The sequence below is a fragment of the Phycodurus eques genome, chromosome 1 (genome assembly GCF_024500275.1).
Source record: "Phycodurus eques isolate BA_2022a chromosome 1, UOR_Pequ_1.1, whole genome shotgun sequence".
Lineage (NCBI taxonomy): Eukaryota > Metazoa > Chordata > Actinopteri > Syngnathiformes > Syngnathidae > Phycodurus > Phycodurus eques.
In genome coordinates, this window is record NC_084525.1 from 2,786,910 (window position 1) to 2,814,464 (window position 27,555).

Below are 27,555 nucleotides of genomic sequence, written 5' to 3' on the forward strand. Positions count from 1 at the left end.
AAAAGTTACTAGAACACCTGAACTTTATTTGGGGTGCGTGCTGACTCCGATTTTAACGTGTGTTTAAATGTGACTGGTTCATTCTGAACAAAGCCTCGTTCCCAGTCACAAGAGGGTTTGCAAATTTATGCAACCACATGATCTCTTAATTTTACTTACCTTTTCGAAACTTGTCCCCCCCCCCCCCCAACCCCAATTGATTGTACAGGTTTTAGGTCACATTCATGGTGGGGAAAGTTTTGAAATGATTTATCCTGGTCTTAATTTTTCCTGTATAATCGCACAAACCTGGCATTTAATAAGGGGTGTGCAGACTTTGTATCCACTGTATTTGCTAACTCTGATAGTGTTGGAAATTTGATATTTGACCCTGGACAAGATGACAACACAAGATGAGAGTGAGCGATAACAGAATGGGAACAAAAGTTCCTTTTCCATTTTCAAGAACACTGTTAAAATGTTTCATTTATGTTGAGTCACAATCCACACTTATTTGGCATCAAATGAAGAGCACATCTTCGAAAATGAAGACATAGACACTGCTTATTATTTCACACTGATTTAATGTAGTTGTTGCTGTAAAGTTTACAAAAATAAAGTGTACAAAACATAACACAATTAATTAATTAGAGCGTTTGAGTACGGTATTTGGAGGGTTTCAAAACCTTAAATTATTTTTCACCCGTTTATGTGATTGGTTAAGTGTAGAGGAACCAGTTAAAATGCAGTAGCCTATTTTAAGTAAGAGCATTTAAGTGAAAAAAACAACCACCAATAACTCCATTCGGCTTGACTTTCCATTTTTTTATCTCAGAATATGTGTCATTTCCTAAAAGACGCGGCCACCGAGGTCATGTATTTGACAAAAAAACAAAACCGTAAAACACAAATCGGTATCAAAGACGACCCATTTCCCTCGTCTCAAAACGACAGCGTTCACACAGTGGTCCTATAAAACTAGGACTCTTTTTCCATGCTGCAATTGCAGTAAGCCTCCGACACGAAAAATACTGCTAACGATGGTGACAATCATGGAGCCGTTCAGGGCTGCTTCTCACGCATCATCTCCCAAATGAGTGCGCTAGCACCATGGTTTGCTTTAATGTGCAGAATCACTTTGTTATTGTTGTTTCTTAAAGACATGAGAACCAAATCTAATGGAAAAAAAAAAAAAAAAAGTTTTGTTAGCAGGAGAGCTGTAGGTGAGAAAAGTGACAATCATAATGGTGGATGTAGCTTAATTAAGAGCCAACAATACAATCCGCTTAATTTTGATGACCCTTCACCCACTTTTTTTTACCCGAAAACCTATCGTAGCAATGACTAGCTTGACTAATTAGCGACTAGACAAAACTGCAACGCTGCCTCCCGGTGACACTGTGCCGACGTTGCTGCTGACCTTAACATGGTCAGAAGATGGGGTGCAAAACACTCCCATGCCTACATAATATAGCACTCATTGTGAAGACCAGGATCAATTTGGGTGATTTTGGTTTCGACAGACAACCAATTAAAAGCTTTTCCTTTGGCGGTGGCTGCAATAAATATGCAACTGACGGGCGTGGAACCCCGCTGAGCCATATGGAAGGAAGGCTCCCCGATTTCAACCCGGCAGTTTCGATCCCGATACCTGGCGCTTCACCGCCACAGCCGCTGCAAAACATCACTCCTGTCCAAAGCCTTCTGTCTCCTCAATGGCAAACATCAGCTTCTCCTTCAGCTGCTCGTAGCTCTTGTAAGGCGGTAAATCCAATCTGTTGAAACTGCAAAGTCGAGGGAATAAATAATACACATTTCTGCCTCATTGGGAAATGAAGATGTGCCGTGCTTCTCAGTCAGTTTGCAGCGGCACCATCGTTAACGCAGAGGCTATTTCCACATAATATGTACTTTAAAAACATATTTTCCCAGTCAGGTATTTAAAAAAAAAAAAAAAAAAAAAAAATCCACTCAGATTGAAGGCATGAGATGTCCACATGCAACAACAAAGCTTTTCTCTTTTACAGATTACAGCAGTCCCCCACAAACAGGGGAATCATGCAAATCAGAGACAGTAATTGACGCTTCCTTCCCTCACCAGAAGGTTGATGTATGCCCGTATATGCCACTAGGAGGCAACAAAGCCCTACTTTGGTCTAAATGAACGTCCTCCAAATATTTCAACATAATTCCTTGACGGTGTTTTGGCAAATCTTTTTCTGAAAGAATAAGGAAGGAAGCAATCTTGTCTTTGTGGGTTTTTATTACAACAAAGAAAGAAAGGTCTTTGCAAAGAGAGGAAAAGGTACAAGTCTTACACGAGTTGTCACTTCTTACTGAAGTCGAAGCAAAACAATCACCTCCGTTATACAAAAGCGAGAGAGACGGAGAAGGAAAGCAAAACAATTACCGTGGGTACGGAACGTATTCAGAACCCCTTAAAATTTTCCGTCTTTGTTATATTGCAGTTATTTGCTAAAATCATTGAAGTTCCTTTTTTTCCTCATTAGTGTATACACAGCACCCCATATTGACAGAAAAAATGCAATTGTTGGCATTTTTGCAGATTTATTAAAAACGAGAAACAGAACTATCACACAGTATCCAGACCCTTTGCTGTGACACTCATATTTAACTCGGGTGCTGTCCATTTCTTCTGATCATCCTTGAGATGGTTCTACACTTTCATTGGAGTCCAGCGGTGTTTGATTATACTGATTGGACTTGATGAGGAAAGCCACACCCCAGTCTATATAAGACCTTGCAGCTCACAGGGCATGTCAGAGCAAATGAGAATCATGAGGTCAAAGGAACTGCCTGAAGAGCTCAGAGACAGAATTGTGGCAAGGCACAGATCTGGCCAAGGTTACAAAAACATTTCTGCTGCACTTAATGTTCCTAAGAGCACAGTGGCCTCCATAATCCAGAAATGGAAGACGCTCTGGACGATCAGAGCCTTGGTAGAGAGATGAAGAAGAACCCAAATATCACTGTCGCTGAGCTCCAGAGATGCAGTCGGGAGATGGGCGAAAGTTCTAGAAAGTCAGCCATCACTGCAGCCCTCCACCAGTCGGGGCTTTATGGCAGAGAGGCCCGACGGAAGCCTCTCCTCAGTGCAAGACACATGAAAGCCCGTATGGAGTTGGCTTAAAAAAACACCTGAAGGACTCCAAGATGGTGAGAAATAAGATTCTCTGGTCTGATGAGACCAAGATAGAAATGGTTGGCCTTAATTCTCAGCGGCATGTGTGGAGAAAACCGGGCACTGCTCATCCCCTGTCCAATACAGTCCCAACAGTGAAGCACGGTGGTGGCAGCATCATGCTGTGGGTGTGTTTTTCAGCTGCGAGGACAGGGAGACTGGTTGCAATTGAAGGAAAGATGAATGCGGCCAAGTACAGGGATATCCTGGACGAAAACCTTCTCCAGAGCGCTCAGAACCTCAGTTTGGGCCGAAGGTTCACCTTACAACAGGACAATGACCCTACGCACACAGCTAAAATAACGAAGGAGTGGCTTCAGAGCAACCCCGTGACTGTTCTCTAATGGCCCAGCCAGAACCCTGATTAAACCCAATCGAGCATCTCTGGAGAAACCTGAAAATGGCTGTCCACCAACGTTCACCATCCAACCTGACAGAACTGGAGAGGCTCTGCCAGGAGGAATGACAGGATCCCCAAATCCACGTGTGGAAAACTTGTTGCATCATTCCCCAAAAGACTCATGGCTTTATTAGCTCAAAAAGGTGCGTCTACTAAATACTGAGCAAAGGGTCTGAATACTTATGCCTGTGTGATATTTCAATTTCTCCGATTTTGTGTCAATATGGGGTGGTGTGTACATTAATGAGGGGGGAAAATAACTTAAATGCAATATAACAAAGAATGAAAAATGTAAGGGGGTCTGAATACTTTTCGTACCCACTGCATCTTTGTCCAGCTGCACTCAACTTATCTTTATCGAAAGACAGCTAGTAGTAACAACATAGCTAGGAAAAATTAGTACGCACACAGAGCTAGTAGTCACAATGTAACAATAAAGCATGTGAAGGTTGTATAAAACTAATGGAAGTAATATTTGGTATGTGCAAAGCATACACAACTCAACGGCAACATGCCACGAGATGGCACAAGAACAGCGAAAAGGTTTCTCAGGGACAGAAAATAAGCTGCCCCCCAAAAAATATCTGCAAATCGACACATTTGCAAATGTCGAACTGCGAATATGTGGCCGTTCACTATAATTAAAGGAAAGTACCCCTAAAACTTCAGACGCAATCTAACTGAATTTGGCCGAATTGTGGCATCATAAGTGCTCTACTTTCAAAGCCAACAAGTAAGCAGGGCTGCACTGAGCTCTGTTGGTGGCACAGATTAATGTTAGATGTTTTGTGTTTGTTTGTGTGCGTGTGTGTGTCCGCTGCATGTGCAAGTGTATGTAAAGTTGTGTAATGTATGAAGCGCTGCCTCCATGCGTGAACTCACCATGTGTGACTTCTGGGAAGCCAGTTTTCCTTTCCCACCTTCTCAATGCAGAACTTCTGGGGACCGTTGCTTCCTGTAGAGTGAAGCATGCGGCAGAATGGGGTATTTAATCAAGTCATCCAAAAATTATAAAACGTAAATTCTCTCCTCAGGATCAACTGAACCCCTCCCAATGTCACTTAAAATATGATACAACTATTATTTTTGCTCGCCTCTCCCTCAAAAGGTCTGACCAGCCCGATTAAGCCAATGTTGCAGAGGGAAAATAGCAAAGGCTTCGACGTGTGGAACGCGCCTACCTGCCCGAGTTGAAAAATAAGTCCAAAAATATTACCCATGAGGTCAGCAAAGCCTCCGACGGGCAGACGACAGGTACCAGTGACGAACTGAAGCAACCTCATTCTCTTCTCGTTGTCCATCTCTTTTATGAACTGCAAGGAAAAGATTATAGTTATCATTTCAACAGTCATACCATTAGGTACATTTGTACAATTTAATGAGATCCAATACAAGTATTCTGCCTTTACAAATGCTCAGCTTTGATCAACATGGTCAGAGAGATTCATTTCACAAAATGTTTGGCAAAAGATTGGTATTGATTGTTTGGCTCTCAGAAGGAAGGATGCAGCGCCGTTCGACACCACTACATCCTAAAACCACAATTGTGAACTTGTTAAATGAATAATTCGGACAAAATATAATTGTAAAGGCAGATTAAATATGATAGACAGAGCATTTAAATTGGAGCTCATGTCTATGACCACGCCAATGCACACGCGGTATATGTAAAATATGTGAATACGATGCCTTGTGTGCATCAATTTTATCTTAACATATCTCAAACAAGCCGCACTTGTATACATAGCAGAAAAGATCATCTCTGTTCAGAACCTCTGTATAGTTTTGATGCTGACCTGCCAGAACCACATGATCTGCTTGCTCCCGCGAGGATAGTGTCTGTAGATGGTATTTCTTTGCCAGTCAGCAAGGTCAATCTCCTGCATGCCACACAGCATCACCTGCAAGGACAAATACATAAATAAACCCCCCAAAAAACAAAAACAAAATTCTAAAAACCAATAAAACAGCATTTGATTTTTAGAATTCTAATGTAATTGTATCATGGAAATAGTGCAGATCTCTCTATGGATGCCCATACCTCCAGCTCTTTGGCATCAAAATACTGCAAGTACTGCTGTGGGAGGACCTCGTTGAAGCCTTCAAAAAATGCCTGGGTCTGCTCTTCCACTCCTCTAGACAGCCTCCACTCTGCTACCAACCTGCACACCACACAAAACAGAGGATTCTAACCACGGTTAGAAATGGCTATGAAGTGTCCTATAATTCATTCTTGTGTATCCCTGTTCATTTTGACCGAACAATATCCGAGACCTTTTATTAAAGACACCTAGGAACTGTTTACAATGCATAATTCTCTTACCGGGACAGAAACATTTGAAACAACAGGATGGGAAACATGACTGTCAAATGTGAAACTTCACCCCCCCCCCCCCCCCCTCCCCAATCGTCAAGCATAAAATTCTAAGTTAATAATTACTTGCTAAAAACAATAAAGTTTATCCGTTTGAACATTAAATATCTTGTCTTTGTAGTGTATTCGACAAAGACCATCACTGAACATGATTTGCAAATCATTGTATTCTGTTTTTATTTTTGTTTAACACAACGTCCCAACTTCATTGGGATTGTACATCGGAGGCAGGCTGAATTCCAAATCGTAATCCATCTTGGCCCACCTGATGTACTCCTCCTTGTTCTCCTCTGTAACTTGGATGTCTCCTCCGCCAGGTTTCAGGTCGTGTGTGGTGATTTCCCCTAAGATTTCCTTGTCAACACAGAAGAACATTTCCAGGCCGCACTCTTCGATGTTGTTGTCCCTATGGCGCAGTAAGGACAATCACGACACAGACCAAGACCTACGTGGTACTTGACGAAGCTACCGCGAAACCCTGTTTATCGCGAGATACGTTCCAGACACACCCGCAATAAGTGACAATCTGCGATGGAGATATTGTATATTTGCTACGTTACTAAAGACATGTTGCTATTCCTACTATGACTAGTACTTTCTACTGCACCATACGTATTGTAGTGTTTGTCTATGATACATGCACATGCCTTTATGAAGCGGGCCCGGTAGGGTGACGTCAGCGAGTCTGCAAGTGTCTGGCCGTGAGCTGTGGCTGACAGCAGCTCCTGTGTGAGTGTGCTAATTGTGTTTGTGTTTTGATGTTCTGCCGCCGTTCAATAAACGGCTGGACAGTGAGTGGATCAGCGACTCTGGCTCTGCTTTCCACATGCAAGGGCATTACAGTGCGTAGGTAAATTGGAAAAATCCATTGGAAAAAAAGTCAGAACTTACTTGATCCAAATGAGGGAGTTGTAGAACTCTGGGTCTACTGACTCTAGGTCCTTGAGGGCCAATGGCTTGTTCAGGATGCGCTTGTAAAACGGCAGTGAGAAACCTGTGTCTATGAACTTGCTGTGGAAAAGCGCCTGAAAACGGATAGGAGTTCAATTGGATTTTTTTTTTATAAATCATCTTTGATGGGCAATACTGGCTGATACGAGACAATAATGACTAACCATGGCAATGAAGCGGCCAATGAATTTGAAATACTTAAGGTGGTCAGGGTTGATGTAGGAGGCGGGGTTTATCTGGAGACAGTAGTTTTCTTTTCCAGCATATTCAAACAGGCAGTACATGGGGTTCAACACTTCATGGGACAAAAGGAAGAACCATTCCCTGTAAGAAACAAGGGACGAATGAGAAAAAGACTCCGAGATTCCCCTTGTGGTGAGGTAACTATATCTTAAATTGAAAGAAACAAACATGCTGGGAACTCCCAGGAACTTCATTTAATATTTAACAACATTAATACACACATAGTTAAAATTCACTTCTTTGGATTGAATTTGAGAACTGCTTTATTTGACCTAATTGAGTCAAAAAAAAATGTTGTTAACACCTGATTGAGTGAAGTGCACCACACAGTTAATTCATATAGGGCCATATTCTCCGCTGTGCTCTTTTCTGGCGAAAGGAAACGACCAACGCCCTACAGAACGGCAGGCACACCCTATTGTTTTAATAGACCTTGAAACATGCGTTCAGTCATAAGCACAGTATTCTGATTAATTTACTTTTATTTGATTTAATTCATACAGAATTAATAACACATTCTCCTTCAAAGTGTAGTATGTTTAGACGGAGCTGTGCGCTCGTCTTACTGGCAACGACATCTGCTAGGGAAGGTATTTCCATTTTTAAAGTGTTCCCAAATGGATTTCTAAACATTCACAAGTTTCAGGAGAACTCCATACTCCATGATTTTCAGCCGACCTCAAATTTTAATGAGTCGCGCCTCTTTGGTGGCTGCATACACAGTTACGCACGGTGGGTGTGTTGGAAGTCTGGAAAGGGAGAATGCCCATAGTTGAAGGTACACGAGCCAGGCACGTTTTTTAAAAAAACAAACAAACAAAAAAAAAGACTTACCGGTAAGCACGAACGGGAAAATATGGCCCATAGTGTACACTCACTATGTACTCGCGGTGTTTTGCTCTGACAATAAGCTTATCCACTCGTTTTGTACTTGCCTGGCAACACCTCCGTAGTCGAGGCCTTCTTCTCCAGGGAAAATAATCCACAGTCTTCTTCGCAAATCCTGAGCATTGAAGCTCATTATCTAAAATGTTGGATTTTTGGAATGATAAGTGCATTTATTTTATTTTACAACAACAGCATAGATCTTTTTGATTCACACATGATCCTTGTTCATGTCACGTTTGAACAGGATCAAAGACAGACAATTAATATGTTAATATTTCTCCGCAGGGGTGGGGGTAGGATGGGCTACTGCTTCCTGGTTCTACTAAGGCTGAGGCTCCATTTATTTTATTTTTTTTTTCTTCCCAGCAGCCACAGAAGCATCATCATCATCATGAAGTGGATTTCCACAGCTGGTTTGGCGACTACTTTACACAGTACATGTGCCATATATTGGTAAAGAATTACACTCACAAACATATTGTCGTACATTTACATTACTGCTGCTTGTTACGACATACAACACGACCTGGCAGGTTCTCTGCCGTTAGACGTCTGTGGGTCACCTTACCTGCTGGAAGGAGTCCTCAAACAGAGTTTTTCGTGACACATTGATCTTGATGTGTTGAGGCATTGACAGTTGCTAAAGAGGAAGGGAAAAATATCATAAAAATAGAATCGTGGTGATTAGAATTTGAGCAACCGTTTTTTTTTTTTTTGCTTTATTCTACTTTGAGAACTATGGAGTCAAACTATGAATGGGATTTTGCCACCTGTTTCCTAAACAAGAACAATTATATGGAATAAACTTAGCACAACCTTTAAAAACTGTGCCAAACTAATCATGGGAATTACTCGCTTTGGCGAGCCCTCATGGGACAAGTCAAAAAGTCGCAACAGCTTAGCGAAAACTTTGTGGAGGTCTGATGCTTGGACCAAGGAGGAACACATTTGAATTTTGGTGGGACTCCACAGTTTTGTTCGTGTGTTTAATATTGAGAATTTGTCAGTAGAATAATGCATGATCTGAATGACAAAATTCAGGCATCTTTAGTGTCTAGGAAAGCGCTGTATAAAATGTAATGCATTATTTAATAACTTGTGTGCTGTTTGGATTCATACCTGGCACCAAAATCTGAAGTATTGTACTTTGGCTTTGAAGTCTCTGACGTAGGTGATCTGAGGTCCATTTTCACTGGAAAGTACAGAAGTACTTAATAAGTTAACTAAATATGAGCAAGGATGTAACTAGGGAAAGTTGATGCTAGGCTGCACAATATTGAAAAAACAGATTTTCTTTTTTTTTTTTAAACCTGCGATATATATTGCGATGTGAAACAATCCAGGATCAGTGGAGGGAAAGTTCATTTTCCACACGAACGAGTTGAAAGTTCAGTTCATAAATCAAAAAGCTGTACTAAGGTCACTGGTTCAAAAAAAAAAAAAACTAGTTCATCGTTCTTTTTTTTTTTGTCAATATGTTGCTGATGAGCTATTACCCTCAAAATACTGCCATTTCATTTCCCCATTGTTGCCACCCATTCAGTCCAAACAAGTAGCCAGCTGCAGCTTTCACCCTACAATCTCAAAAACAGGAGGAAAAACTTAAATTAACTCTTGGTCTTTTATAAAATGAGAAATTAGAACAAAAAAAGGTTTTGTCCTTAATTGGAAAACAAGAACGCAGAACATGGTACGACAGGAACAATGGTGAAAGGACATTGATAACTTTGCATTCCTCACAGCTCTGGCTGACTATATTAACATAATAAATTACAAAACAAAATACATTCCATTTTATTACAGTGTGATCATAGTGTTTTATCTAAAGCACTGATACAAATAATAATTTTGCTAGTAATTATATTTTGACAGTTATGTACTGTAAGAAACACGTTTGCATCCATTTACGCAGTGTCCCTGAACACACCTCGCGCACTCACGCAGCTGAGTGCCTGCCTAGTTTTATTCTGAAGAGGGAAATAGGAATTATATGTTTACCCATCTTTTGAGAATTTCTAAACTTGTCCCTCTCCTGGTTACTTTTAATATGACAGTTGATTCACTATATATTCCAGCACGCCTCGATGTGATGATTAGGCACACGTACATCGCAATGACGATGCTCAAACAAAATATTGCAGCCCTCGTTGATGCTTCTCTTGATTAAATTGTCACATCCATCTACTAGTTAACTAAACCTGTTTTTCGACAACTGCAACCAGAAGACTGACAGCGTCGTGTGACATTGTATGTCATACTACAGTTATGCTCATGAGTCATCTTAGTTGTTTCCTCTGAGTGAATGTCTAATAACAAAAAAGGGTACCGCTTATTAGAATACGATATAGATTTCTATAAGCAGAGAAGTAGAGTGAATCATACTACAACAAATATACTCAAACTAAATACATACACAGTCGCAGTCTGTTGGAAAAACAAAAACAGAAGTGTTAAAGACAAGCTATGCTAAAACATACCTTTGATTTTTTTCCTTTTCGTTACACTGAGTTTACGCAATATTTTGCACACAGGAAAATGGCCTGCCTGGAAATATTCCAGGATGTGATTTAAAAAGAACAAAGTAATAAAATCTAGATCAGAGAATAAATGTACATATCGCCTTGCCCGACCACTATTGAGCCATAATAAGTATGATCTTTAAATAGCCGAATTTCATCAGCCAAAAACCTAACACATTACACCAGATGGCAGTCATGCCTCATTTCCTAATTAGTTGTTTGTCTTTGTTTTGCTTCTTACATTATTCATAATCTTAGCCATATAACGGGCAACTACAGGTACCGTATATGAGTTTTGTAACTGCTGGAGGACGTACAGTGAGGATTTTCCAGTGCGAGGGTCAATGTAAGTCGTAGTTCTCCTGTTGTGGTCTACGAAATAGGGAATACCCTCTACAGTAAACCTCATCTCCCATCCCTCTGGAAGTGGTTTCTCATTCAGCAACCTAAAATAATAGGATAAAGAGCTCGTGAGTATTTTTGGTTGTGTTACAAAGACAATGCAGCAATCAGAAAACCAAATGACATGAGTAACAGCAGTCGTTAAACAGAGGCACATTTGAATTGAAAATAAAGAATACAATGAACTTAATAGGAATACAAGCTAAAATGTCTGCGCTGGAACATTAAAAGACAAAAACTAACCCCTGTGACCGTGGGTCTTCCCACTGTGTCGACCGTGTAGGATGATGCACAAAATAAACTCTTCCATTGCTGTCTGTTCTCTTCTCTAAAATGACAAAATCAATTGACAAAATCATAACTCAACAAAAAGCAATATAATTTCACTGCTAAGATTTGCCCAATGTTCATTTAAACTGTTTTACTTATCTTCCCGCTCCTCTATGCTGTACAAAGAGATATTTGTTAGGACAAGTATTTAACATGCATGCAATATGACAGTCATTAATTCTCGTTAACTTATTATTCGCTGTTTAAGGGTCGACGTTTGGGATGAGACTTCGTCTACTACACTCAAATATTCCATAGAAAAATGTTGTTTGCTGGGTTACGTATGCTTATATTTTACGGAGATTTCACAAAAAGCTTGTAAAATGTATTTTAAAAAGCACATGTTGCATCCGCACACATTGACAGAGACAAGCCACAGAGATGGTGGTTTCAACATATCAGTTTTCAGACCTCCTTAAATTTTTCACTCTTTGTTATATTGCAACCATTTGTTAAAATCATTTAAGTTAATTTTTCCTTCATTAATGTACACACAGCACCCCATATTGACAGAAAAAAACTTAATTGTTGAAATATTCCCACATTTATTAAAAAGGAAAAACTGACATAGCCATAAGTATTCAGACCCTTTCTGTGAGACTCATATTTAACTTGGGTGCTGTCCATTTCTTCTGATCATACTTAAAATGGTTCTACATCTTCCTTGGAGTCCAGTTGTGTTTGATTATATATAACCCTACCTAGAGCTAGCTGGCCGTCAGGCCAAACTGAGCAATGGGGGGAGTGGTAAAGAAGAACCCAAAGATCACTGTGGCTGAGCTCCAGAGATGCAGTCGGGAGATGGGAGAAAGTCCTACAAAGTCAACCATCACTGCAGCCCTCCACCAGTCGGGGCCTTTCCTCAGTGCAAGACACATGAAAGCCTGCATGGAGTTGGCTAAAAAACATCCGAAGGACTCCAAGGTGGTGAGAAATACGATTCTCTGGTCTGATGAGACCAAGATAGAAATGGTTGGCCTTAATTCGAAGTGGCATGTGTGGAGAAAACCAGGCACTGGTCATCACCTGTCCAATGCAGTCCCAACAGTGAAGCACGGTGGTGGCAGCATCATGCTGTGGGGGTGTTTTTCAGCTGCAGGGACAGGGAGACTGGTTGCAATCGAAGAAAAGATGAATGTGGCCAAGTACAGGGATATCCTGGACGAAAACCTTCTCCAGAGTGCTCAGAACCTCTGACTGGGCCGCAGGTTCACCTTCAAAAAAGACAATGACCCTAAGCAGACAGCTAAAATACCGAAGGAGTGGCTTCAGAACAACTCTGTGACTGTTTTTGAAAGGCCCAGCAAGAGCCCTGACTTAAACCCAATTGAGCATCTCTGGGAAAGACCTGATAATGGCTGTGTGATATTTCAGTTTTTCTTTTTTAATAAATCTGTATATAAATACATTTATAATAAATTTCAACAATTCCGGTTTTTTTTCTGTCAATATGTGGTGCTGTGTGTACCTTAATGAGGAAAAAAAATTAACTTCAATGATTTTAGCAAATGGCTGCAATATTAAAAAGTGACAATTTTAAGGGGGTCTGAATATTTTCCATACCCACTGTACATGCTGTTATATAGACTATCACAGAAAGTTGGAGCTATTCGGCCTCGGTGTAAAATTTCGGGATAAACCTAAATGCACTGTCACCTTTACAGGTGAACTTGGTAGGACCTTCTCAAAACTCTTGAAAGCACATATACAACTTTGAAATGTTTCAGTACTTTTTGCACAACTAACAAGCAACTAAACAGCAAAACTCACAATTGGTGTTTGATCCATGAATCGACCAATACAATTCCTGGTTAAATTAGAGTTTGTATGTAAACAGTCACCTTCATCATGCTGTTCACATTTTGATATCACGATCATTGCGAGGCTTTAAACGGTATGCTCTCAGAAGGAAGCCACTAAGCTTAGAGTATCACGGTGGTTCATCAGCAGGTTGCAACAGAAATACATTGTGAACAGAAGAGTCACACAAAGGAATAGAAGTGGAATTCATTGGGCGGAAAAAAACTGCTGTCAATTTTTGTGAGAGACCAGCAAGTTGTTGAACGGGTGGACACATGCATTCAACGGTTTATAGCAGGTCAAATTACATTCACCTATAAAGATTACAGTGCATTTTAAGTTCATCCTGAAATTTCACCCAAAAGCCCAATATAATGTGAGTAAAGCATATGGTTATTTAAGTTCACTTGAGATGTTTAGTTCAGTCATGCGCGAAACAAATTACACAATCACAGAGCTAAAAATACAGAGCTCATTTTAACTGAACCAAACCTGAACACACAGTTATAATTAAAAAGGCACAGGATAGTTTAACGCTGAGCTGTAAGATGTTCCAACAGGAACTTCCATCCATCCATTTTCTTTACCGCTTATCCTCACTAGGGTCGCGGGTTGCTGGAGCCTATCCCAGCTATCCTCGGGCGGGAGACGGGGTACACCCTGAACCCTTCGCCAGCCAATCGCAGGGCACATAGAAACAAACTCACATTCACACCTAAGGGCAATTTAGATTCCTCAATCAACCTACCATGCATGTTTTTGGGATGTGGGAGAAAACCGGAGTGCCCGGAGAAAACCCACCCAGGCACGGGGAGAATATGCAAACTCCACACAGACGGGGCTGGTATTTGAAACCCGGTCCCCAGAAATGTGAGGCAGATGTGCTAACCAGTTGTCACCGTGCCGGCCCAACGATAACTTGCAACATGGAAATCAAAGCTCATATGGAGGACACCCGTTAAACTAAGGATAACGTTAACATTACTGCAAAATCTTACCCCATCCATTTGGCAGCGGTCCAAGAGGATCATACTCCTTATTTTGTGCAGTTGCCACCTGGTCCTGTGTCGACATAAGAACAGTCATTACGAACGAGGAAACATTCAACAACACTGAGCCATTTTTGTCAGACATTATTTATTACGGAAACAAAGTGACCAAAGAGGCCATATAAATCCATCATATGTTCAAACTACAGCACCACATCTCACCCCAATTATAAACCTCTGGTTGAACTGTTGCATGGCGCCCTGCAACTGATTGCGTTGGTGCTGCCACTGCTCGTAGTTGCGCACAGTCTCCACTGTGGGACGCTGCCACGTGGTGGTCCTCGTAATGTGGTCGACAAAGTAAACGCGGCCCATCTGGTCAACGCGACGTTCCCAACTAAGGGGAAAGTCGACAAATAAAACAGTCAACCTTATCAAGCACTAAGTAGACTACAGCCTCAATTCTCAAACAGATCTGAGAACTTCAGTTCAGTCTATCGGTCAAAATGTGGGTGCAGGCCTGGTTAAAGTAATGGGAAAGCTCACGGAAGAAGAACTTTAACCACAGACAACAACAGCCTTTAGCCAGCTGAAGGCAATCACCGAGTACAAATGGAAAAACATTGGTTGAAAATCAGCAGAGTTTTTGCTCTGACATGGAACCAAAAGAAATCGCAGAAACACAAAAAGATGAGGTTAAAATTGTATGAAGGAGTTTTTACCCTGGGGGTAAGGGTTCCGGGCGCTCCCATGTCGTTCTCTTTTCTACGTGGTCAACAAAATACAATCTGCCATTCTGATCGACCCTCTGTTCCCATCTAGAAAGAAACAAGTGAACAAGACATCAGACCAGGGGTCACCAAGTTTTATGAAACCGCTACATTATGGGTACTGATTGGCTACGACGTTGGTACACACTTCTGAAACAACAAATTATATTATTAATAATTCATGGAAGTGAAGACACTGATTATGTTCAGTGCCTCTCGTAATAATGCTCAGCAATGACAGTATCGTGAGTTTACTTTTAGAACAGGCCCGGAGGCGATTCATGTGGTCCTTGGGATGGCCCTAACATCAGAAAATATAGAACAGCTCCAAGCATTTTAGTTATGTTCAAATTAAGTAACACAATGGTATCACAGTAGAGTCATGAAATGCACAATTAATGATTCCATCCATCCATTTTCTGAGCCGCTTCTCCTCACTAAGGGTTGCGGGAGTGCTGGAGCCTATCCCAGCTGTCATTGGGCAGGAGGCGGGGTACACCCCGCACTGGTTGCCAGCCAATCGCAGGGCAAATACAAACAAACAACCATTCGCACTCACATTCACACCTACGGGCAATTTAGAGTAATTAATACTTTTTTTTAAAAAGGGAACATCAAGAATATTGATGACTGACCCTGCAATGTTGTATGCTTCCATGTTTATGTTGCGGAAACCTAACTGCTAACTGCCTTATTTGTTCCATCCAGTCTGCTTCCGTTTGCAGTTCTCCACAATAGTCCGTTATTATTTCATTTAAACTCCACTTTCACTTGACTAATGGCAACCAACCACGCATAAAGCAAAATAGAGAAGAGCTAACCCTGGAGGCAGGGGTCCTGAGTTGACAGCAGGGACCCTGGATGAGACAGCAGGGCTGATGTTGGTCATTGGCTGTCTGGTTGCCGGAGGTCCAGAGGTAGACGCTGCAGATGTACTGTTCCTGTCTGAAGCCCACCGAAGGACTGGAGTCTGGGGCTGCTGTGGGCCCTGGGGCAGTAGTACGCACAGGTGTCTCTGAACCAGACTGACCATTGCTGCTTTCAGCCGGTGTAGAGCTATTGCTGGAAGATGCTAAGCAGAGAGACAGTTGGTCAGTGTTAATTGGTTTAAAGAAATTGTAATAGCCATAACGTTGGAATTATAATAGCCCCTTTATGTAATAGTTGACTTTGGCTTTTTCAACCCCTGTGTAATTTACAAAGAGTCTGAGGGTGGCACTGAATTTAGAAACCTGTAACAATAAATAAATAAAGTATACCACCGAGCATCTTCTGCAGTCTAGTAGTAGGACACGAAGTGTAACTTTCAACTCAAACAAAAAATATTTGCATGATTAAAATAAAACTTTGATGGGTGTTTTGCTCACAAATAAATGAAATGGTGCACACGTATGTTGCCAGTGTATCCCTCTGAAATAGTAATACCAATAAATGTGTGCGTGAAACAAAAAATATGCCTGTTACATGTCTGATCATTTTAGTGTTTGTACAAGCACTGCAAACAACTCTGAACAGTAACATTAACGCAGATGGGAGTGTTAACACAAAATTAAGTGTGTCTTAGCTTGCCTACGAATAAAACAAAGTTGGTGAACAGCACTGACAGATTCTACTCTCCTTATTACAAGCCAGTGTACCATCCCATTAAATTTAATTTGTTTATTTGCAAATACAGTGGTACCTTTACGAGTGGCAACTTAATTTTTTTTGTTATAAGACTAAATTGAAGAGGACAAACAGTCAAACACAGAAGTATAAATTGAGTCACTCACTAGGCCACACCCCTGAAAGGCACACATACACTACAGTTGTTGTCATTTTCTGCTGATACAAACATACAGTAATTACACTTTATAAAATCTGTTTATTAATTTAGATTATCTTTTACTGTATTTTATTTACTTTCATACAATACACTAAGTTTCTTTTTTTAATAACATTACAATTGATCAAGGTGGAAAATGAGGTCACAGAACGACATCAACTCTTGAGTCAAGGTACCACTGACCACTGCACTACATATTGTTCAGTTGCCAAGAAAAATATTATTGCTTTAAAAAGGGTAATGACACAGCAATGAAAGCAACAAGGAAGCGGTTATGATTATTGTTAAAAAGAAAACACCATCTGGAACAAACACCAATCATCACAACAACACAAATGACTTGCCCAACCTACTTGGCCACCACCATTAAATAACTTCAAATACGGGCCTTCCTCTTAAGAGCTAGTACATGATTACATGTAACATCTCCTATACATTTTGGGCAGAGGTGGGTAGAGTAGCCAAATATTTTTTAAGTAAGAGTAATGTTACTTTCGAATAATATGACTCAAGTAAAAGTAAAAAGTAGTCATCCAAATATTTAGTTGAATAAGAGTAAGAAGGTATTCAATGAAAACAACTACTCAAGTAAAGAGTAATTTGTGAGTAAGTTCAGATTTTTAAAATTTTAATCAGAGCATGAACATCAAATACAAAAATAATAATATATAGGAGTCGCCACATACCTGCCACCATTTCAATTTCTGCCCAAAAACCAACAACACATGCAATGGGCCCTACAGAAACATTATTTGCTTTATTCACTTCAATGACTTCATGAAGAAGCTGTTTGCTGACCAGGCTTAGTGATTGTGTGTGTGCTAATTTTGCCACATCCACTGCCAAAACAACAGCAAAAACATCTGCAACTTACCGCAAGGTGTTTTCTCAAGTTGCAAGTGGGCTGAAATGTCCAAGTTTGGGCAGTCACAATTTAAGAGCTGCATGACAAAGCTATTGTCGTTTGGTCTGTAAACACACTCGCGCAGCTGTTTTTTCCCCAAAATGAGTCATTTTGATTGGCTCGCGAAGGCTATGTGCATGGTCATGCCTTGTGCCGTCAAACGACATTAGCGATCCTGTTTGATTGGTGCAACGGCCGCCCTATGCGGAAGTCGAAGATGGAGTCTAAAAATAGACACGCACACGCATGTATGGATAAATCAAAGTACCGAACGGCATCTCAATCATTGAAAGGGAGTAAAGGTATCGATCCTTCTTCACATAAATACTCAAGTAAAAAGTACAGTGCAGTTAAAAGTACTCTGACAAGTACAGTTTATCGAAAATGTTACTTGAGTAAATGTAACGGACTAAATGTAGCACATTACTACCCACCTCTGATTTTGGGCCAAATGTATGATGTTAGCACATTAGAATGCTTTGCCACTAGACCTCATCCTCCTGCATCCAGGATGAATTATTTTTCCTTGCGCAACTCGTGAGACTTACTTCCATTCTCAACAAGGGGTGTTAAGAGAAAAGGAATGTGAGAAGGGCTGACGAATATACAGTGGACCTTATCGTAACGCTAAGAGTCATTTAAAGCAATGAAGAGTCGAGTGTCCAAATACTTTTGTCCAGCAGTAAGTGTTTCGGTGTAATGCTGCTTGGAGATGATTGAGCCAAAGTGCTGGTTCTCTTAAGTGATGTTTAGTTCCGTTACAGGTTTTATTAAGGCAGGCGTCCAATTTGTAATATGTGTTCTCATTACCGTTGACTTGGTATGATGCTCTCTTGTTAATGACTGACTTAGATTTTGTGATTTTGAGAACAGTGTCAAGAAGTTGAGTTGATCTGATTGTAGTGGTTGACACTGAGCACTGACTGAAGATGACGACTATTAAATTAGCCTGGCATGCAAGTTGCTAGCTTGTTGACAACTTGGTAGCTCCTAAATAATATACTGTATGATTGTCACAGAAGTCTTTTATTGTACTGTACAAAGATTTAGAAAACCTCTAGCTTTGTTTTAATGACCCTTTTCACTGCACATTTTTTAAACAGTGAACAATAAATGAAAAGGACAGACTGTGCAATAATTACTACGCTCCAAAAAGTATTAAAGATTTTCACAAAACTTGGTCTGAGGGATGGTCCATGTAACTAAGAAAGAAACCGTTTGCTTTTGGTGAAGATCTGGATGAAATGTAGATATAGAAACTGCCACAACAACAAATGCCAAAGTGGCTATGAATTTTGCAGAGTACTGTATGGCTATGCTAGGTTTCAACATAACATAACATAAGATTCCACAATTAATGGTTGATTTAATTTTATATTGTGGGACAGTTTAAATCAGAGATATGTCAAGGTGCAACAGCACCACAACATGTACTCCTCCCCGCAATCTTCATTAAAATAAATAACATGTTATTGTTTCTCATGTTTTATAACCCGGTATTGACATTGTGGAATACCCTTACACTCATGAGAGGCGTCGTCGTCGTCGTCCCCCCCCCCCCCCCCACCGGCTATTCCGTGTCGGTGGCGTTTATACAGAACATTGACGTGAAAAAGCCACTAAAAACTTCACTTGATGAATGACAGACCTGGTGAAGAGGTGGGTCTGCGTGGGGTTGGAGGAGGAGGTCTGGATGGTCTGGGTGGCCGCAGCGGCCGTACACTCCCTGACAACACCCGAGGAGAGCCAGAGACTGTCCCTGACCTTCGACTCCGGGGAGACGAGCGGTGGTCAACGCTGTCCACAGCCGGGGAACTGTCTCGGCTGTGTCTAGGAGTGCAGAGGGGTGCAGCGGATAAATAAAGTCCAAATTTCACTGCGCTCACAACCAAAAAAAATTAAGGATTGTCCATACCTTGGGGTATGTTCTCCATTGGGATGAGAGTCTCCATTTGATAGATCTGAAGACCAGTATTAAGTACAATGAGTTGATGAACATACAAAACACTTCACGAGTCAATACTAACAGTATTGATCTACTTAAGCCTAAATTATTTACACGATGGCCAAATTTTTAGTTACAGCGTATCGCATCTCGACGTCGTCGTCTCAAAGTAGTTGTCCTTCGGTTTCTCCCATCTGTTGCGCGCCACAACAGCAAACAAACGTAATAAGAAGTCTCCGCAAACCGTATAATAACAAACCGTACTTTATTGCAGTTACGATTCCACAAAACATGGCAAAAGGCAGCTCTGAAGACTAGGGCAAAAGTATGGATTTTGTTTTCACAAGGTTGCAGATGGAAAACTATCCATCCATATTCTATACCACTTATCCTAACTAGGATCTTGGATGTGCATGAGCCTATCCCATCTGACATCTGGCGGGGAACACCCTGGACTAGTCACTACTGCTCAACAGCCAATTGCATGGCACATACAGACCAACTAGCCTTCAAACTTATATTCACACATAAGGACAATTAATAATCTTCAATGAACCTCCTAACATGCATGTTATTGGAATGTGGGAAGAAACTGGAGTACCGCTTTTACCATTCCTCAAGCAATCTGTGTTCATGTTCTCTGTGACCACCCCACAAACTCACTCTGATGGTCGACTTCAGCCTTGGCGAACATTTCGGGGTCAACCGTCATGCCGTCCAAGCAGACAGAAAGGTCTCCCACCACGTCCGTCTGGTCTCGGTCTGTACACAGCTTTATGGTCTGCACCACCTCAGAGACTAGATGATGGCGACCAGGCAAATATGTATACATCAGATGGATGCCAGTTGTTACATACTGTATTCCAATTGAAGTCCTACGCATCATTTTAAAAATCAATCAACCAGTAAGTGCTGTCGAAGCCTGAAGACTGACAGCAGACACTCACTTTTCATGTTGTTAGACTTAAGCGTGGCACTGAGGTCCAACTTAGCCAAGCCCAGCAGGATGTCGGACTTCAGGGTTTGGTGGCTCCACACTCGAAACAGTAGTTTGCTGAAGGGAGTCACGATCCTGTCCAAAACAAAAAACACTCAGCAAACCTCCTTCAATGAATTTCAAATAACACTTTCCAGCTGAGTCTCTTAACAAAAATCTGGTAATTTTCAGTAAGATTCCATCGTTACTTACACTGTTCAGTTATATAGCTATGAGCAATCATTCAACAAAGTCCATAGGGCATTTTGCACTTGCAACTAAGTGATTCCCGAGATGCACGTCTAAAAACAATGAGTCCCTGCAACTAATCACGGAATACAAATGCGGTAATCCTCCGCTACATCGCAGTTCTTGCTTCACGGTTCCGCTATATTGCAGATTTTTATTAAAATATTTTAAACTGTTTGTACAAAATTGTTGTGTTATCATTTTCGTTTGCTCTTGAGGAGTATATTGTATGTGTTTAGGCCTTCCATGACAGCAAATTTGTTTAGAACATTATATTTTGCCAAAAACTTTCAAGATAAACGATAGTATCGTTGATGTTTTTTATGCCACTGATACAGTGATATTAGAGCATAATAAAGACTTGTACACATCTTACAAATTCTGCCCTGGTAATCAAACATATGAGCACAATTTTGTAATGATCTCTTATTTACTAAATAAAAGTAGGGCTGGACTTCACAATAAGAGCAAGTAACTAAAAACAGAAAGTTGTGTGTGTTCAAACAAAGTGCTTAACTTAAGAAAAATAAAGCTCGAGTTTCCCCTTTTCTGTTTGGCATCTTGACACAACAGTCAAGTCTCAAACAATTTGTCTTTTTTCTCTCTCTCTTCTCAATTCGGCATTTTGCAACCGCTGTCTTGGCGCTTCACGTCCGCGTCTACGCATCGGTGACGTAAGCCCGTTGTGTCATATCCGCCACTGCAGTCTTCTGTGTTTGCGACCTGATTTGCAGTTTTGCTTTTCAATGTGTTTTCAGATGCGCAAAATGCAAATTTTGACCCGGATGAGAGAGAGCTCTTAATTCGAGCGTTGCACACATACGTAAGGAAGCAATGTTGTGCATCAGTGGACGCACATTCACAAAGCTTTATGCGTCCCTCATCATTTCCGTGCGTCTAGGACGTGTGACGCACATCAAACAAGATCCCTGAAGTTACAAGAATATGATGTCATCTTCAACTATATACTGTATGTAGAACCAAGGTCATTTTCGCAGGTGACAATTCAACAAAAAGGCCTATCATTGTTAAGGCCCCACTTTCAAATGAGCATTTTGCAAGTAAAAACCGCATGTCATTCTCCAGCTCACCAGCCACTGTAGCTTGTGTGAGCAGCAAAACCTTTGTGTTGTTCTGAAAGCAGACAATGGGATTGAGACCCTATTCAGAGTGCTGACATAAGCAAGCAAACAGCTCACGTTGTCATAATCACCTACATCTTGTACAAAAAAAAAAAAAAAAAACGTTTCCAAACCCCATCGTTGCACAAAGGTGATTATGACCCGTCAAGTGTAGACTACTACTAAATTCACATGACCACAATGTGGTTGAAACACGAATAAAAGGGTGCCAAAAATGCTCTGGCACGGATTAGTTACAGCAGAACCTTCAAAGTTGAATGCTGCAAAACTCAAACTTTGAGTTTTCTGAAAGGGAGGCTGGTAGTAAGAGAAGAAATGGACCAGAAGTTACAGTCTCTAAGAGCAGAGCAGCAGCATATCAGCCTCCATTCCAGTGATTATGTCATTTGTACTGAAATGTGCGGATTCTGTGAGATAAGTTTGAATATATTATTGTAATATATCATTGCAAAAAGGTACATAACTACCAGGACCGTGCACTAATGGATGGTGACACGAAACCACAATGAATCAAAGAATAACATAGTACAAGACCTCCAATGCTGCCACGCCACAGTTACTTAAAAAAATATTTCACGATCATTAGGCATCGTTTATGGTCGACGCCATTTGGAGTGACTGCGCACACCTTCTGCACATGCATGCAGTTGTAGCTTGAAGCCTGACATTGTGATCTCCGCGGGAGGAAGGATCCATTAGCCTAGCCCCAAGGAGCTGAATGAAAAGCTCCCTTCCGTTCTGCCACAGTAAGTTGATCCAACACAGCGTGAAAGATGACAAGAGACAGCTCGGTAGCAAGTAGACTTGGTAGCCAGCAGGCTGGCTAGAAAGGAGGCAGCTGGTCCAAGACAGCAAAGATTTGTGGCAGTGACAGGTGCAAAACCAACCTGAGTTCTACCTTTGGCCAAGGTACGGCGAGGAATCCTGGATAAAGTAAGCCATTTTAAACTAAAAAGAACAACTTTTCGGCAGGAAGCGGCAGCAGCCAAAATGTGCCAGCGTACTCTCGTTCCAGTTTAACAGATAGTTTACAAAATAATCCAATTGGACTCGTCATTTGTTGGACTATTATTTCGGAATAGTACGAGGGGTAGCGATTTGATGCTGATTCCGAAGTCATTCTTTCAACAGGAGTAGCAAATCAGGATTTAGAAGGAGAGTTTGAAACCTAATAATTACATATGTGAAGCACTGCATCAACATAAGCCATTTTAGTGAATTACTCTCACTTATAATAAAGTCGGGAAAATAAAAGCTCTTTTGAGACATCACAAACATGACTTTGTTGTGGTTTTGCATGCAGCCATTGGTGCAAGAAGCTCTTTCCCGTAGCTCCTTTCGCTCGCCAGAACATTGAATGAACAAATGACTTTCAATTGGAGTTTCTGTGACTTGAGCCCATCTTTTTGTGATGTTGGACAAGAAGGAGCAAGGGTAAAGTTGTCGACACATTAGCTTCTGCTTAGCTTCCAAGTGTTGTAAATGGCTTTTTGGTTTTCTGAAAAGTGATTGTTTTGGGGAGGATTCCGCCCGATGCCACTTATGATGAAAGATTATGTGTGGATGTAACATTTTACAATAAATTAGTGGTTCATCATATTCTATACTTATGAGAATATTTAATGCATGAGGTGGAGCATATACCCTCCACATTCGCCTTTAAATTTGAAAGTATTTAAATGGTGTTTTATATTTCTAACAATATCTGAACTTCTGCTTATATTTTTATCAGAGTAAGTCTAGAAAAAGAAATTATTCTGTAACATTACTTGTGTTGTTGATAAAGGTTTTATGATGCCAACAGTGTTGACCAAGCATATCTTTGGAGATTCCACCATATTTTGGTACACTTCACAACTTTTGACAATTAAAACAAAAGGCAAAACTAATTTGTTTAGGGACACGTGGACCCATGGTCTAACTCCATCATATAATACACTTGTTACATAACTGTAACCCCTGTAGCCACGGTCTAAAGTGTGAGCCTCTCAGACTGCAGGGAAGGAGTGTTAACGTATTTAAGGACACAGAAGAAGAGATTGCTGACATTCACATCACCACAATGAGTAATATTTGGGTAAAATATGAATTAGTGCCGAGTAAAATGACTTTTTTTTTTTTAACTATGCTGCAATTCCAGGCATTACAACAGACGAAAGCCTTACATTTGTATTCCTCGCAACACAGATCAATCTGATCAGCCTTTCTTAACTTACACCGTGAGTGGCTGCTTCCACTTGGGGCTGTGGGTGTTGTTGCATTTCTCTGTTTTCCTGGACTGGCCATCAACAGTAACTTCCACATATGGACTGGGACCAAACCAGTTCTTCTTGTTCTCTTTCAGTTTTGCTGATAGCACTGAAACAAGAAGACAGAGAGCATGAGGAATCCCAGAAGATAGTTAGTCACAAGATCATTCTGTCACCAAGAAACCGGTAACGCGCAAAAAGATTGTCGGGCCCTTGCATTAACATTAAGCACTCTTATACAACTTGGCAATAGGTCCACTCACACGTTCATAATGGCACGTTTTGAGAATTTTTTAAATACTAATTTCATATTGTGCAGGATGATATGGCAGGAGGACATGACTGCAAACATAAATAAGAATATAAACAATGGCTCAGTTCAAGTGTTACAATAAATCAAGACAGAATGCCGTGACCCTGTATAAGTACCATGCTTATGCTTCAAAGGAAAAGAAGATGTGTTTTTAATCCCTAACAAAGTTGAAGTGAAAGCTGGATAGAGAGGAGTAAATAAATGAAATACTCAACTTACCAATAATTTGTAGCTGTGCCTTCATAGGGTAACCATTGGAACTGCCTGCCTTGGTGACTTCACTTGCCATGACATAGGGCTGGGATGAAGCCTGCAGCCCTGACAACAAAACAAAGGTGTTTCCCATTAGTGCAACTTTGGAGCACACAAGTGAGGACTTCTGATGAAGCGCGGTACTGGAAAGTAGCAATCGGGATAGTTTGGTTTTCGCCAAGGCTCACCCTAAACATTGAGGTGTTCCGGCTCGTCAATAAGTATAGCGGACCCTCGAACTACTACCACTGAAGCAGGTGCTCTAGGCTTACCTTGGCTATGGAGGAAATGTTCATCTCCTTTAAAGGATAGGATGAAAAACGAACATTTTAATTTCTTGTATACAAACAGCTGAGTCTTCGGGCTGCCTGTCCACCCTCCGAGTGTGAAATTGCAAAGTAAATCTTTTGAGAGCTATCGAATTTATGAAAATGTGCCTGTGAGTGAGCCATTAAGAAATTTAAGAATTGTGATTTAAGATGGCTGATTTAGTGCCACACCCGGTTTTAAGACTTGGAATTTCAGCACTGTGTGGGAGAAGCAGTCTGAACAGTGTCTTATTTGCATGAAATACGACCATCCTCTCACAACAGGCTGATTTCTGCAAGGGTAGCTTGACAAAAGCATGTTAATGCCAAAGACATTATTAAAACACCACAGAAGCGGTAAAACGGTGGAAAAATATACAAATGTCTCCTTTAAATAATGAACCGCAGTGTTCAGAGATTAAAAGCCACTATACTGAATGTAAAGCATGTTTTGCATACCGTTTGGTGTGTACTCATTTAATTGCTATTTTCCTGTTTGAGTTATTTGAACTTTGTTTTCTCTATTCATTCATATTTTGCTTTACTTCTATTATCAGGTGACCTGGAGTTATTAGAAAGGCGCCTATAAATAAATTGTTACATTTATTGTTTAACGGTAAAAGACTTCATCTGATCATTTACATGTGTTTTTCACAATGTCAAATAGTGAGACGGAAAAAAAAAACCCTCAGGCATTTCGTTTTTAAAAGTTATTATTATTATGATTTTTTTAAAGCATGTACTCTACTTACATTGGCTATAGTTTTAGGGTTACAATACATACTTTTACAAATGAATGCCACAATGTGCTCTTTCCATGACGTCGTAGCTTGATCCCACTTGTCCTGACGGCGTGAGTGAACAGCTCCTGCATAAACTTCCACTTCAGTTACAGCTTTAGTCAATAATTTATTGGAATTGCTCACTTGCTAATATGCTGCCCGCGTGTACACGACAGTGTTTGCTACATATTAAACTGCAATTACATTTATGACATTGATTTGAATCATCATAACATAACACTCCAAGCGCAATCCAGTTCAAAACCAAGAAAGTCAACTAAAAGTGCTCAATATTAAAATGTGTTTTGTGTCATCTATTCTGGGTTCTTAAATGCCTTCACCCAAGGACAAACCAAAACCTTTGGAAACACGAGTATGCCATCTTTTGAAACGCAGTTACACACGACAAAACGTGCATTTCAGTGTATAATATCAAGAGACTGAGGAGAATGTAAAATTAAGTGGATCAATTGCAGAGATAAATAGGGGCCGCAAATTGCCACGATGTGTTTCTCATCTTATCTGCCTTGAGCACAAACTTAGGAGAAATAGGAGTGTATTTAAAAAAATAAATAAAAAAAGTGTATAAAAAGTTAAAACTTAGCAAATTAATAAAGTCTCAAACTGGGCTCTTTGTCACAAAAAAAAAAAAAAAAAAAAATCCACATTTTAAATTATCCCGAGTCAAGTCCCACATTGCATGTGATATACATTCTAAATAACATTTGGACCGTTGTGAAGCTTCTGAAAAACGACGGCAATCAACGCCACGTCCTCCCTCTCAGTCACCTTGAAAATAGGAACTACTGTACTTTTTGTTTGTGGCCACAGGAGAAACAAATCTGATCAGACAACCTTGTCCAGTAAAACAAGTACCTCTTGCTCTCATAAATATCGCCTTTACTTAGTCTGACCTATATTTAAGCACTCGAGAGTTGCTGTAAATAAGCTGAACGCGTTCCACTGGCGGTTTCGGTTTACCAACGCACTCTGTATAGCCAAAGGGTTTCCGCTTGGCAACAAATATCAAATTGGCCGTTTATGTTAATAAATCGACCATGCAAGGTTGGCGTTTAAAGGCTGCGGTGTTACAAGTAGCTAATGAAAGCTAACAACGATCGAAATTCGGACTTCAATAGCCACGGTACTTGTCAAACTAAAGCGTATTATATACTGATTATAATTCATCTGCGGTAGATCTTTGGTGTGCACGATATAACAAGCAGGCTGCCATAACATAACCTGGTCCAACTAGCATTGTATGGAGAGCTAACGCCGTGTTAAGCCTCGGCTCGTTACTTCCTTCTAGGAGCGGTGAGGAAGTGCGCCGATAAACACTCCGTGAGAATATTTACTGTTCTGGTATGGTATGCTAGCCGAGCCGCACAAAACACGCTGAACGTCAGCTGCCGGGCTGCCACCGCCGCCGCCGACACAGCCCAGCTAAGCCGCTAGCCTGCTAGCATGTGTCACCACCATGGCACAAACCCCAAAGTCCACGGCTGTCAAAAGATTAAATGCACCCGCGAGCTCGCTGCCTAACGGGTTCGTTCGCGCTCTTACCCGCACTCCAGGAGAGACTCGAGAGGCAAACTGTCAGCCTGATAGAAAAGTCCCAGCCCTTTCTCGGCAGACTGTTTTGGTAGCGCGTTCACTTGAACGAAACACAAACTTCGACCATCTTCCCAAACTCGTGTCACGTGACTGGGACGAAGGCGGAGCATGCGCCCTTGACGCTGTGATTGGACGAGAGTTGTGAAAAA

General features: G+C 40.9%; 1 protein-coding gene across 1 annotated transcript; it reads right to left on the reverse strand.

The window, feature by feature from the left end:
* Positions 1–543: 543 nt before the first annotated feature.
* On the reverse strand, positions 544–27,487 carry itchb (itchy E3 ubiquitin protein ligase b). The gene is given in 25 exon segments (XM_061672473.1): positions 544–1,763; positions 4,464–4,536; positions 4,798–4,894; positions 5,378–5,482; positions 5,623–5,743; positions 6,221–6,361; positions 6,847–6,980; positions 7,071–7,230; positions 8,085–8,173; positions 8,606–8,677; positions 9,157–9,229; positions 10,874–11,002; positions 11,202–11,286; positions 14,087–14,150; positions 14,300–14,474; positions 14,800–14,895; positions 15,669–15,796; positions 15,798–15,919; positions 19,225–19,406; positions 19,492–19,537; positions 20,185–20,319; positions 20,469–20,593; positions 24,105–24,246; positions 24,670–24,768; positions 27,356–27,487. Coding segments are annotated over 24 exon segments (2,664 nt in total). The 5' UTR covers positions 24,740–24,768; positions 27,356–27,487; the 3' UTR covers positions 544–1,663.
* Between the last annotated feature and the right edge of the window lie 68 nt (positions 27,488–27,555).